At 40.4% G+C, this 12,834-nt stretch overlaps 1 protein-coding gene across 1 annotated transcript in view; it reads left to right on the forward strand.

Moving 5' to 3' along the window:
* Nucleotides 1-8,695, forward strand: part of COG2 (component of oligomeric golgi complex 2) — a 26,604-nt gene extending 17,909 nt beyond the window's left edge. Inside the window, exons 9-12 of the mRNA XM_050951597.1 lie at nucleotides 265-605; nucleotides 5,817-5,956; nucleotides 6,636-6,816; nucleotides 8,253-8,695. Of these exons, the coding sequence (XP_050807554.1) occupies nucleotides 265-605; nucleotides 5,817-5,956; nucleotides 6,636-6,816; nucleotides 8,253-8,354 (764 nt within the window). The 3' untranslated portion in view covers nucleotides 8,355-8,695. The remainder of the gene's footprint in view (nucleotides 1-264; nucleotides 606-5,816; nucleotides 5,957-6,635; nucleotides 6,817-8,252) is intronic.
* Nucleotides 8,696-12,834: the final 4,139 nt, after the last annotated feature.

Below are 12,834 nucleotides of genomic sequence, written 5' to 3' on the forward strand. Positions count from 1 at the left end.
TTGCAAGTAAGAGGTTTTTTAAAAAAACTATACCATTTGACAGTTCTTTAAAATGTAATTTGGACTAGAACAGTTAATTAGAAGTAGCCCTGAATTGGAGCTTCAGAGCTGGAAAAAATTCTACTGAACTTTGGGAAAGTTTGTATCTGAACCTGAACTTTGACTGTGCCTCATCTCTACTATTACCAACACTAGAAAGCAATTAATCTAATGAACATCTCCCCCACCTCCTTTTTATTTTCTGGCTGTGAAATGAACTTTTAGTAGATATCTCTCTCTTAAGCTGTGCAATGTTAAATATAGGATTTGACTGCAGAAATAATATCAGAAATGTCTTTGTTACAATACATCTTGTTCTGGAATATGGTATGGAGTGGGGATGGGAAGGGTTGCACAAGTTTGCTTATGTTTGGGGCTTGGCAGTGTATCTTAGTTTCAACTTCAACATTTGTAATTCAACAGGAGCCTTGGAAGACTCTCAGGCTTCTTTATCAGCCTCCATGCCTACCTTGAATAATAAGATTATTCAGGATTTGAGTGAGTCCTGCTTCAGTTATCTAAAAAGTGCACTAGAAGTACCAAGACACTATAGAAGAACCAATAAGGTCAGTGCTGATCTCATGTGAAAAGAAGTGCTCTCATGAAAGGCTTAGGCCGTGAATACAACCAGCTGGTGTACCACACCTACCTATAACTGCTTGCAAATACCCCTACTTTGTGACTGTTTAATTCCTGCCACCATTTCATTCTTGCCACACTCAAGAGAACTTTTTAATATGGTCTTCAAGTAAAATATCACACTTGGCTCTTGAAGTGTGACAATAGTTGCTAAAACCTGTTGTCACCCTTAGGTGTCCTAAAGAATAGTTGATTTCAAGTGGCAAGTGCCCTTGAGGCAAAACACCACTGCAACTGTTGGGACCATTGTCAGGGCAGATTGGAAACAACATGGAAACTGACCTGCCTCTCATGCTTAGATTTGGTCTTGTTCTCCACAGTCCTTTCACCTATCTCGCCCTAAGTCCAAGTTGTAAACTTTTTGGCTAGGTATGATGATGAAGCTGCTGTTGTTGGAATCTGTTTTGTGGACACAAAGAGAGCTTTAGTAACTGATGCTGTCAAGTCTGTTCATTTCATGAATATATTTTCTTTTGGGTGGGGGGGAAGTTACTGTTAACTGGAGAGGATGTTGCTGTTTAGGCAATAGTTTCACTTAATTAGTTTATTGCAATGGCTACCAGGTATCTTGTTTTTCAGAGACTCGTTTCCTTCATATAAGTGATATAAAAAGAATGTTAAGACTGATTGAAACAACCCTTGCAGTGACCTGGCTGTTCTGTTCTGTTCTGTTAGTATGTATGTATTAGCATCTTTCTGACCTAATGTCATAGAATCATAGAATATCAGGGTTGGAAGGGACCTCAGGAGGTCATCTAGTCCAACCCCCTGCTCAAAGCAGGACCCAATCCCCAACTAAACCAAAGCAAATCATATAGTAGAGGTGCAGTGACTGTGTAGGTTAATGTATTATTTTATTTGTACTGTCTGATTTTTAGTAGTTTTGAACATCTGCAGCTTTCATTGGCTCCAGTGGAAGCTACAGATCTCTAGCACCTCTGAAAATCAAACCCTGAACAGTAACACTCTCTTAGCCTTGGCCACTAAATCCTTACTTTTTAGGTTAAATATTGATCTGAATTCTGGGACTTCAGTTTCCTCTTTTGAAATCTGTTTTGCGATTCCTGGCTTGGGCAAACACCAGAGACTAACAGAAGGAGCCCCTTAATATCTCTTGCCTGAAGAGAAGATGCTTCTTCCAAATGTCCTAGTACTGCATTGCAGCAGTCACTTTGAGTACAAACTTATAAACATCTCGTTCAGAAATTTTGAGTATTACCAAATGGACAATAGAGAGATATTGCTTGAAATCATATTTATTTTTCTGTTGTTCCTCTTTAATTTTATTTCAAAGGAAGAGGTGTGTGTGTGTGTGTATAATATACAAATATATTTTATTATAGGCAGGCCTGGTGGTACCACCTATTAAGATTGCCAGGCACTGCCCATTATAAAACCGTATTTTTAACTAGTTATTACTTTTGTTAAACTTTAAACATTTGGGCTGAAATTTTCCCTGCCAAGTGTCTTTCTCAAGCTGAATTTTGTTTGTTTGTTCAAGTTTCAGCCAAACAAGTTCAGCTGTTTCTGAGAATTGAGGATCGGGTAAAAATAACATTTTGACCATATTGAAAAAAATATATATATGGCCATCTTTTCTTTGTGAAATTCTAGTAGGCCCATGCTTTGGAACAGAAGCTTGAAATTTATCAGGAGGGTGGCCTTTGTGTCAGACACGTTTCTTTTGCTATTTCTGTGAAAATTCACCCAAATTTGGCCAATTTATAAATCTTTGAAAAATCTGCCTGTTATGACACTTTAGAGCTCAGCAGCTAAAATCTCTGAAGGTTATGTGTACACTGAGCATGCTCGAGCCTCTCTCAACTCCTAGCACTGACCAAGCTACACTATGTCATCCCTGCAGAGGGACTGAGCATGGTCAGGATAGTGGTGGCTCAGAAGAATTTTCTCAGTAATTAGTGATCTTGACGAAGGTGAGGGCAGGCACCCGAACTGAGAGCAGGGAGCCTGTCTTTCCTGTGCTCTGTGACCTTTCTGCTGGTACCAGCATGGAAGAGGAAACTGTCTGACTGGAATGAAGAGAGAATGAGAGCAGGACTTGTAGGGGGAGGGAAGGGAGTAGATTGGGACTTGGGAAAGAGGGGGACTGAAATTGAATTGGGGAGGTAGTGGAGGGAGACTGGAGTTGGCTGGAAAGGTGACTGGGAACTACTGGGGCAGGGGTAAAGATGGATCTGGTAAGAACCTGCAGAGCTAGGAGAAAACTGGGACAAGAAGTTGCGGGGAGTGGAAGAGGGTGTGGCTGGAATTGGTGGAGGACTGAGATTGAATGAGGAATCTGGGGAGGAAGATTATATAAGAAGCAAGGAGGAGGGAACTGGGACTGGCTGGGCAAGGAGACTGGGGATGGGGAAGAGACTGGGAATGGGACAGGAAGTCCAGAGGGGAAGTTTGAGAGAGAGGGGGGAAGAAGCCTGATCCAGGGCACTGGCTGGCAGGGTGGATTGATTTAAATCAGCAATTAAATTATTTAATTCACCAAGTGGAAAGCCTCAATTTAAATAATTGATTTTAATCAACTTTTCCATTTGTATTTCAGTTATTTTCTAAAGAGAGATGCATTCTCATTGGTTGGCAAAACCGTTAAAACATAACAACAGCCATATTGGGTCAGACCAAAGGTCCATCTAGCCCCATATCCTGTCTTCCAATAGTGGCCAATGCTGGGTGCTTCAGAGGGCATTAATAGAACAGGTGATCATCAAGTGATCCATCCCCTTATTGCCCATTCCCAACTTCTGGCAAACAGAGGCTAGGGACACCATCTCTGCCCATCCTGGCTAATAGTCAGTGATAGACCTATCCTCCATGAACTTACCTAGTTCTTTTTGGAATCCTGTTAGTGTCATGGCCTTTACAACATCATCTGTTGATTTACTACTGAGTAGAGCCTTCACTATATTTGGTATATCTTTTTGCTGCCTAGGATAGTACTCTATAACGATATACATTTTATTTATTCATGTATATAGCTTATTATTTTCAGATTTTTTTAAATTGTACATTTTTAGTATGTTAGAAAATGGTGAATCATATATTGCTTATTTTTTAGATAATTCAGCTTTTGCTCATGATTTCTGTCAAGCTGCATTAGGATGGTAACTGGAATTTAATTAAACATAAAACAGCATATGCAGTGTATTTTTATTAAAATGTTTATGTAAAATGTTTTGGATCCATGAACTTCTTAACAAAATGTTTCATGTACAGCTAAATGATTTATTAAATAGAGGAGTTAACTGTAATCAGTGAATTACATTGATTATTTCAGGTCAGCCTGGGAAAATTTCTGAATATGCCTAAGTGAAAATGAATGGATCATAAGTTCCTACTCACTCTTGAAAATGACAGTCTCCTAAGTTATTTAATTGCCTTCAGACTTTTAAAACTAGTAAATCTCATTTCCCACCCTCCTTATTTTTATTCATAGACTGAAAGAGAGAGAGAAGTTTTCCTGCTTTTCAACTCCCAAATGATTTTTCAATTTTGAATGGATTAGCGCAAATGAAGAAAATATTCTTTGTGCCATCAGAAGCAGCTACTGTTATCAATAGCTGGTTTATCACTTCCAACTTTGATTCCAGGTGCTTATCGCTGAACTGGAGAAGTCACTAGCTGGGACTTTCTTTAAATTGCAGTCTGAGCCACTCTGAGCTTTTCTTTTTAAAAATCTGATTTAAATAAAAAATTAGATTTTTATTTTAAAAATCAATGATTTTTATCCACCTTGCTAGCAAGAGACTTGGTTTCATTTTCTGTGTGACCTTGGGCACAACATTTAATCTGTCTCAGTTGCCTCTCTGAAAAATGGGGGCTTGCCAGAGGTGGTGTAAGGATAAATACACTAAAAAGTGTGAGGCACTCAGATGCTATGGTAACGGGGGCCGTATAAGTATCTAAGACTAGGGCTGGCTGGTCCAGGAGAGTAGGAGTGGGATGAAGAGACAGGACTGGAACAGGTTGGGGCATGGGGCAGAAGGGATCAGGCCTGGGGAAACTCACAAAATTCTGTGTCTATTAGAGCACACTTCCCTCCAGAGCCTGGAATGGAACCGAAATCCCTGAGTCTCACCATTACGGTGCTGTCAGCAATTATCTGTGAAATCCTCTGGCATCGTCTCTCATCCCCCTCTAGTCTGGTCCAGACTGAGGATGACTGACTACTACTGCTACCTGTCACTCTGTTAGCTCAAGTGGCAGAAGTCTGTGGTCTGGATCTAATGTTGACCCATGTACATGTCAGTAAGATGCCACACGATGGAATTTATTAAATGGTTGCTCCTTAATCTGGGGGAAGATTAATGTGGTGTTTCCAAAGACACGTAGTGGAACAGATACCTTGGCCACCGAAGGAAAAGAAGTGTTCTGGTAAAGTTGCAAATGTGCAGCAGTTTCTGGGCAATTCCTGAGTCACAAGATTGCAGAAGTTGCATGGAGTACACCATCACGTGGGGATTACTCAGTACAGGCTGACTTACCTCAATATGCAAATTGCAGGATATATATATACAACTGCCTAAGTGACTACTGACTCCTGCCAGTTACATCTTTTCCTGTTCACAAAACTAGGAGATTCAATGGCAAAAACTCTGTTAAGGCAGAATGAGGGTTGCTTGGTGATATGTAGTTCCCTTGCAGAACGCTGAGTTGAGCAAAACTCAAACTTCTGAAAACCAGGAAATGCAGAGTTCAAGTTGCCCATCAAGTCTCAACTCTGCCCTCTTTCAGCAATGTCCCAGTACTCCCCATTAACACACACATTTATTCTGCCACCTCGCAGTTGTTGAAATGTACACACACTTCACCTCCCTTTACCAGTTATTCACTCTCACCCGCAGGAATCTGTCTAATGCTATTAAAGGACGAAGAGGGGAGGGGAGGGAAAGGTTGCCTATGCCACTTCCCTTCTGTTCTTCTAGAGTTGATTTTCAGAAGTTTGAGTTTGGTTCAACTCAGCGTTCTGCAAGGAAATGACATATGCCCAGCAGATTAACGTCATTTTTGCCATTGACTATGCTTTGCATTTCACGTATGTGGTATATTTGACATTGGAATTCTTAAATAACAAGATATTTATCTGCTCTTTTCTCCAACTTGCTTCCTACATGATTTACCAGGAGGTGCCAACTAAAGCATCACCTTACGTTGACAGTGCTCTTAAACCTTTCTACCGACTGCAGGATGAGTACAAGGCTATGTTGAAGCAACCCAGGATTCATCAATGGTTGGAAAGCGCCTTATCTGAAAGCACACAAAAGTAAGTGAAAAGATAGTAGAATCATACAGAACAATCTTAGTGTCTGCCAAAACTATTACCTTAACTCACCGGTCAGTTTTTTATTATTTGCAAAACCAAAGCAGGAATGTGTTCCATTGTTAGCAAGGTATGTTCATAGGGAGGTAGTGTGGTCATGTATATACCACATGCAGGACTGGGAGTCAGGAGACCCAAGTTCTGTTCACAACTGTACTAAAGACAAACTGTGTGACCTTGAGTGAAGCACTTAACCTCTGCTGTACTTTCCCCCTCTTTAAAATATATGTAATAGCTTACCCATCTTTTTAAAAAGCTTTTGAGATCTATGAATCAAGTTCTCTGTATAAGAGTTAAGTATTTTTATTGTTTCAGTAATTACTCATAGTTGAAAATAAAAAAAAAATTTAAGTATTGGATTCTTCAAAGTGTTTGAAATCTAGAAATTACACTTATTCTGTAGGTGGGTAGAAAGACTGCTGGATAGTAAAGAGACATGTCTTGTCTTTAACACTGAGTTCTTTTCTCCAAACCTACCCCTATAAATATCCTGATGAGTGTGTGTCTCATTCTTCAGAAGAATACCATATTGTTTTGCATTTTCCTTGGATCAAACGGTGCATTGTCTGAAATCCCTACTTATGCAAGAACTTAATTCTCCATTAACACTCTCTTTACTCAGGTATTATGAAACTGTATCAGATGTTTTGAGCTCTGTAAAGAAAATGGAAGAGAGCCTGAAAAGACTCAAACAGGCCAGAAAAACTGTAATTCCAAACCAGGTTAATTCAAACGGGGGCATGAGCGATGATAACAAAATCAGACTGCAGTTGGCCCTGGATGTTGAGTACTTTGGAGGCCAGGTAAGTTGGAAGAGAGTAGTCTACTTATTAAAGCGTTATCACTAGCTATTTCTTGTGGACCTGTCTTAGTTGTTTACAGTTTTGTTCAGGTCTGCTAGAAAAGGTTGTATGCAAATGCCTGTATTCGTCTGACTTCCATTAAAGCTTATCTCTTAAGCGTAAAGCAATTCTCAATTACCACAAATAAAAACTAAAATAATATATTATACTTTTCCGCTTTATTCATTTAATTATATGGGTTGGGAAGAAGTCTTGCATTTCTTTGTTCAAATTCAATTCAGTGATCTTCAAAACTTATTACATGAGGAGTAGTTAATCTCTTTGAAGGGCTGTGAAAATGCCAGCAAAGCAGGAACTATTACAATGCTTAAACTTGATTCCCTTTTAAAATATCATAATGCCAAATATAAAACAAAAGCTTTCTGCAGTTCCCATTGGCTGGGAATGGCGAACCACGGCCACTGGGAACTGCGGGCGGCCGTGTGCGGACGGTCAATGTAAACAAACTGTCTCGTGGCTCACCAGAGGATTACCCTAATGGGCCACAGGTTGCCCACCACTGCTCTAAAGTTTTACATTGTTTTGTTTTTGAGTGCAGTTATGTAACAAAAAATCTATGTTTGTAAGTTACGTTTTCACGATAAAGATACTGCACTACAGTACTTATGAGGTGAGTTGAAAAATACTATTTCTTTTGTTTTTACAGTGCAAATATTTGTAATAAAAAAATGTGAACACTGTACACTTCGTGTTCTGTGTTGCAATAGAAATCAATATATTTGAAAATAGAAAAACATCCAAAATATGTAATAAATTTCAATTGCTATTCTATTAACAGTGATTAATCGTGATTAATTTTTTTGAGTTAATTAGGTGAGTTAACTGCAATATCATCAGTTTTCACTCTGCCTCTCAGCACAAGCTGAATTCAATTAGGAGTGTTCAGTTCATGCACACAGAGCATGTTTTAGATCAGATCCTCTATAATGATTGAGAAGATCAATTTGAAAATTATCCATTGTTACAGTAGAACAAAATAAGCACCTTAGAAGTATTTCAGTAGTCTAAGTAATAGTTTCTCATCACACAAGGCACACTTGTCAAAATATGTCCTCAGAGAGCTAATTCTCATAAGTGGTAAGTTTGCTAGATAAACTTTATCGTGATCATTAGCAACAGGCAGCCTGGAAAACTGCTAAATATTTGCCTGCAAAACATATATTAAATGAAAAGTCTTAACAAAAGCTGGATAGTCCTCTCTTTACAGAGATGAACACGTGTAATAAAGGACTTCGCTTTGACAGCACACAACAAAACATGAAATGCTTCTTTTCTAGATTTTTACAGTAGAATAATGCAAACAAATAAGATGTCTACCTTATCCTACAAAAAATGTTAGACAACAATTTAACCCTGTCTTCTGTGACTTTGTTTAGATGCAAAAGATGGGATTACAGACAAGCAACATAAAAAGCTTTTCAGCTCTTCTAGAGCTTGTTCTAGCTGCCAAGGATCAGACTACGGTGGAACAACCTTAAATATATTTGACAACGTGATGAGAATGAACCAGGACTCCAAAAACGGGAGGGAATTATTTCCCTCTTCTTTCTTTTACCAAACACTATGTAGCAATGAAGTGCTTCCTAATGCATCTCCAGCAGCAAGTCAATGCATCTTCTGTCAAGATACCCAAAGACTTGTTTCAACAAAAAATTACAAGAGAGCATTCAATGTAGTTTTCCATTGTATGGAAGACAGTTAAAAACATTCGAAACTTTCTACTTGAGATTAAAAGCAAAGCAAATGTTTTTATTTTTATTGTAAATCTTAGTGTGGAAGAACTGACTTAATGATTAAAATAAATATATAATAAATTGTCTTCCTAACCGTATCATTGAGTGGGGGAAGGAATCGTGCAGTGGAGTACATGGATTTAGGGGGTTTTCATCAAAATGTTTAAATTCTGAGTCATCTTCAAACTTAATTTTCAAATGATAGTCCTGTGTGCTGACATCTAGTATAAAAATATGCCACTCGTGGCTACTTTCAGACCTCTAGAACTAAGGGGAAAACTCTCCTGGAATCATGAAACTGTTCACTGGAATGAGAACATTTTATTTCGTGTTATTGCAAAATTGTCACAAGTGTGTATTTTCCCCTCAGAGTTGGATCTTGCTGAGTCCTGTGGAAGAACTGAAAGCTTTTATTGTCCCTTTAGCTGAATTTTTCTCAGCGCTTACTTTGACACTTCTCACCTGGAAGGATCCTGAAGCGCTTCACATGTTATGGATCATTTTATCCACCAATGAAATAATCACATCTGGGATGAAACTCAAACAATGTTAACAGTGCTTAGCCAACACAACACTGCAAAAATTTAAAATGGGAGGTGAAGACTGGTTAGTTGCACCCAGTCTGGAATTTAATCAGGCCACCAGAACGAATGGTACTCACTCATTGTGAGTGAGTAGTAGATCCTTAATTCTAAGAAGCAGCATTTGCTTCAGTATATTCAGTATGCAGATGGTGTTCTGCTCTATAATCCCAGCACATTAGACCTAGCTTCTTCAGTGGAACAAATATATACTTGTGTGAAATCAGGCTTAATATTGATGAACTGGGTGAAGGAACTAGGACAGGCCTGCACAACTCATAAAGCGGCTAGGGCCATATTACTCCAAAGAAAACAGCTGAGGGCCGAAACACCCCCCCAGCACGGCCCAGCCCTCCCCCTGGAACTCATCGCCCGCCCCAGCGCCGCGGAAACACCACCCCTGCCCAAGTATAAAGCCTCGCCGCCACTACCCGCCCGGCTTATCATCCCCCCATGAAATAAGGGGAGGGGAAAAGGGGGACAGTTTGAAAGGATTTTCTGGGGCTATGAACTAAGGAGAGGGGAAAGGGGGGCAGTGTGAAGGGATTGGATGTGGCTGTCCAACACACAAACACAGGGGCCACAGAGAGCCAGGGAGCAGTGTGATGAGGCCAGGGAAGGTCCCTAGACCAGGGAAGGGGTACCAGTTTGGGGCAGGGCAGATGCAACACACACACACAGTTCCCCCGGGAATTTCCTGGCTGCCCACAGACAGTTCAACACCCCCCCCCCCCACCGCCTGCTCGCTACAGAGGCCACCCTGCCCCAACTGAAAGGGGACCTGGGGGAGGATCTCAGCTCAGTTGCCCCCCACCCCCCGAGAGCTGCAGCTTGAGCGCAGGCCAGGCACCCCTCCCCTCGCTTGGCACTTACCGGCTCTGCCTTGTGCCCAGCACTTCCCACCTCTTTTCAGACATCAAGGAAGGCTGAATACTTGTAGCAAAGGAGTTGGAGATGATAGAATGTCTACATGGTTTCTCAGGCTTTGGGTGTTTCCTGAAGCCCTAGCTAGGTCCAGTTTTTTCACATGTAAAAGGCGATAGAGAACAGGGCTTTTTATAGTAGTAGCAGCAGTGGTTTGTTTTGCAAAAATGATACACTAAATATTGTCAAAAGTGATAGCACTGTGTGGAACCAACCATGTGCTTGTCTTGACAAGCAGACTGATAAGTCAGTACCTTTACTGCCCTGGATTGAGGACTTGTAATGCCTTGGACTGAACTAATGCTGGATTTTGTGTGTAAGGTGGGCTGTGCATGGCTGTTTGCTACGCCTGTCACTGTTTTGCCGCCCCAAGCACTGCAGGCAGGCTGCCTCCGGCGGTTTGCTGTGGAGGATCAGCTGATCCCGCAGGGAGGTCCGCAAGGAGGTCCACTGAAGCCGCGGGACCAGCGGACCCTCCACAGGCAAGCCACCAGAGGCTGCCTGCCTGCTGCCCTCGCAGCGCCGGCAGAGCCCCCCTACCCGCCCCCGGCTTGCTGCCCCAAGCACGCGCTTGGCGTGCTGGGGCCTGGAGCTGCCCCTACCTGTCACTTTTCTCAAATATAATCGAGTCCTCTTCCTATCTTTTTAATAAAATGCAGTTTGAATTTTGCTATTCTTAAGCTATAATTGTCAGCTTCCCACTGAGTTTTAAATACAGCATGTAACATCCTGAGTGAACAAAAGAATACATTGAAGTGTATTTTGACAGTGTATTCGGTATATAGTTTGCAGTAAGAATTTGTCACCTGTTCAGAATCCACCTTTTAATTTAAATGTAATAGAATCTGGCCTCTATTTTCTAGATTTACAATATTACTGTCTCCATTTCTGTAAAATAGTGGAAAATCATGTCTGACTGGTAGCCACTGATTGTCATTTAAATTGCAGTCAGCATCTCTACCTGAAAACCACGAATAATGCCTTTGTTAGTGCTGTGGAAGATGGACATTTTTTTTAAGATTCATGGAACCACTTTTTACTTTGTGAAATGCGCATGGATTTAAATTCAACTATATTCCTCACATAGTGAATTCCAAAGCCTGCATGGGCCACTAGGTGCAGATGGAATATTTTGTGCTTTATTTGCCACATTTTTTTCTCTAAACCACAACGTTCTTTCCTCCTCTCAGGACCCCCACGCCCATATGTGTATATAGTTCAATTTCTTTTCTGCTCAAGACCAGCTTTAAATTGAGAAGAGGAAGCAACGACCATATAGCAAACAAGTGAAGACTTAAGGGCTCTTCTGGCTGTTATACAAATGCATATTTACATCTTAGTTTTCTACATCAGTATCCCTAGTCTGTTCTATTTTTGATAAAAAAAAGGAGAGTAGCATTTCAATACCTTTTGGTGAAATTTACAATAACCTCTTACAAGATACCAGATGAGAGGTGAAGTGGTCTCCTCTTTGAAAGCTGTTTAAAAAGGCACACTTTCCAAATAGTTTAGGGGAACTGGAACTTGAGAATCTATCTTGTCTCTACAGTAAATACTTAGATAGAGTGTTTACCTCCTTCCTTCAAAAACTCATTGGATTTTTCAAGCAACATCTAGTTATGAAAGATCCTGATTCTGCACCCTACCTCTAGTCCTCTTCTATCATTTTTCCACAACTGGCTACTCCTAGTAACTGAGCATTTTGTATATAAAGTACGACAGATTCATGGTCTCAAAGGCCTTAATGGTCTTCTTGAAGAGTCTGGCTCTTCTCCCTTTTTAGTTTACAGAAAAGTCTTGAAGTAGGGTTTCTTTTGGTTGCGAGGGGTGGTTGCTGTGAATATCATGGATTATGACTGAAAAGCTTTATTAAAGAAGCTTTTGTAGTATTTTTTAAAGATTGATTGAAGTCTGGGTTCTTCTGATCTCCAGAAGTTTATTCCACAGCCAGATCCTCTCAGCTGAGCGTACTGTTTTCTCATTCTCCTCTTCTATCAGTCACCACAGTTCCACACTTTCTTCAGGTACGAAGAAAGATGGTCTTGTTTCAAATAGAAAATAGCTTACATCCACATTAATATATTAAGTTAATCAATTAGTTCAGTGTTTAACTACTTCATTCTATGGACCATTGTTAGAGAGTCTTCTCCTTTCTCTGCCATATGCCCTATCTGCCACTGCATTGTTCGCTGAATATTTCATTTTGTGAACTATTGGTGAGCCACAGACTTCAGCTGAGAAACCTGAAATCCCACAGAGTAGGGCATTATTGTACTAATCAAAAGGCTTTGAGGAATTTAATAGAAAAACCAGGACTATCAAAAAGTATGAAATGTGAGAAGTAGTATGGCAGTATCCTGAATCTTGACACATGAATGGGAAGTTATAAAGTACCTGTGAGTAATAGAAAAGCTTAATGCCCCAGCTGTCCTTTTAAATAAAATGTTTGTTTTGTTGAGAAATGACAGACCTAAAATGTGACGATTTTGTTTGTGGTGTGCCTTAATAGAATTTATACTGCAGTTGTACACTGTAAAATAAGATTAATGTAAGAACAGCCATACTAGGTCAGACCAAAGGTCCATCTAGCCCAGTATCCTGTTTTCTGACGGTGACCAATGCCAGGTGCCCCAGAGGGAATGAACAGAACAGGTAATCATCAAGTAATCCATCCCCTGTCACCCATTCCCAGCTTCTGGCAGACAGAGGCTAGAACACCA

Source organism: Gopherus flavomarginatus, chromosome 4 (assembly GCF_025201925.1).
Source record: "Gopherus flavomarginatus isolate rGopFla2 chromosome 4, rGopFla2.mat.asm, whole genome shotgun sequence".
NCBI lineage: Eukaryota > Metazoa > Chordata > Testudines > Testudinidae > Gopherus > Gopherus flavomarginatus.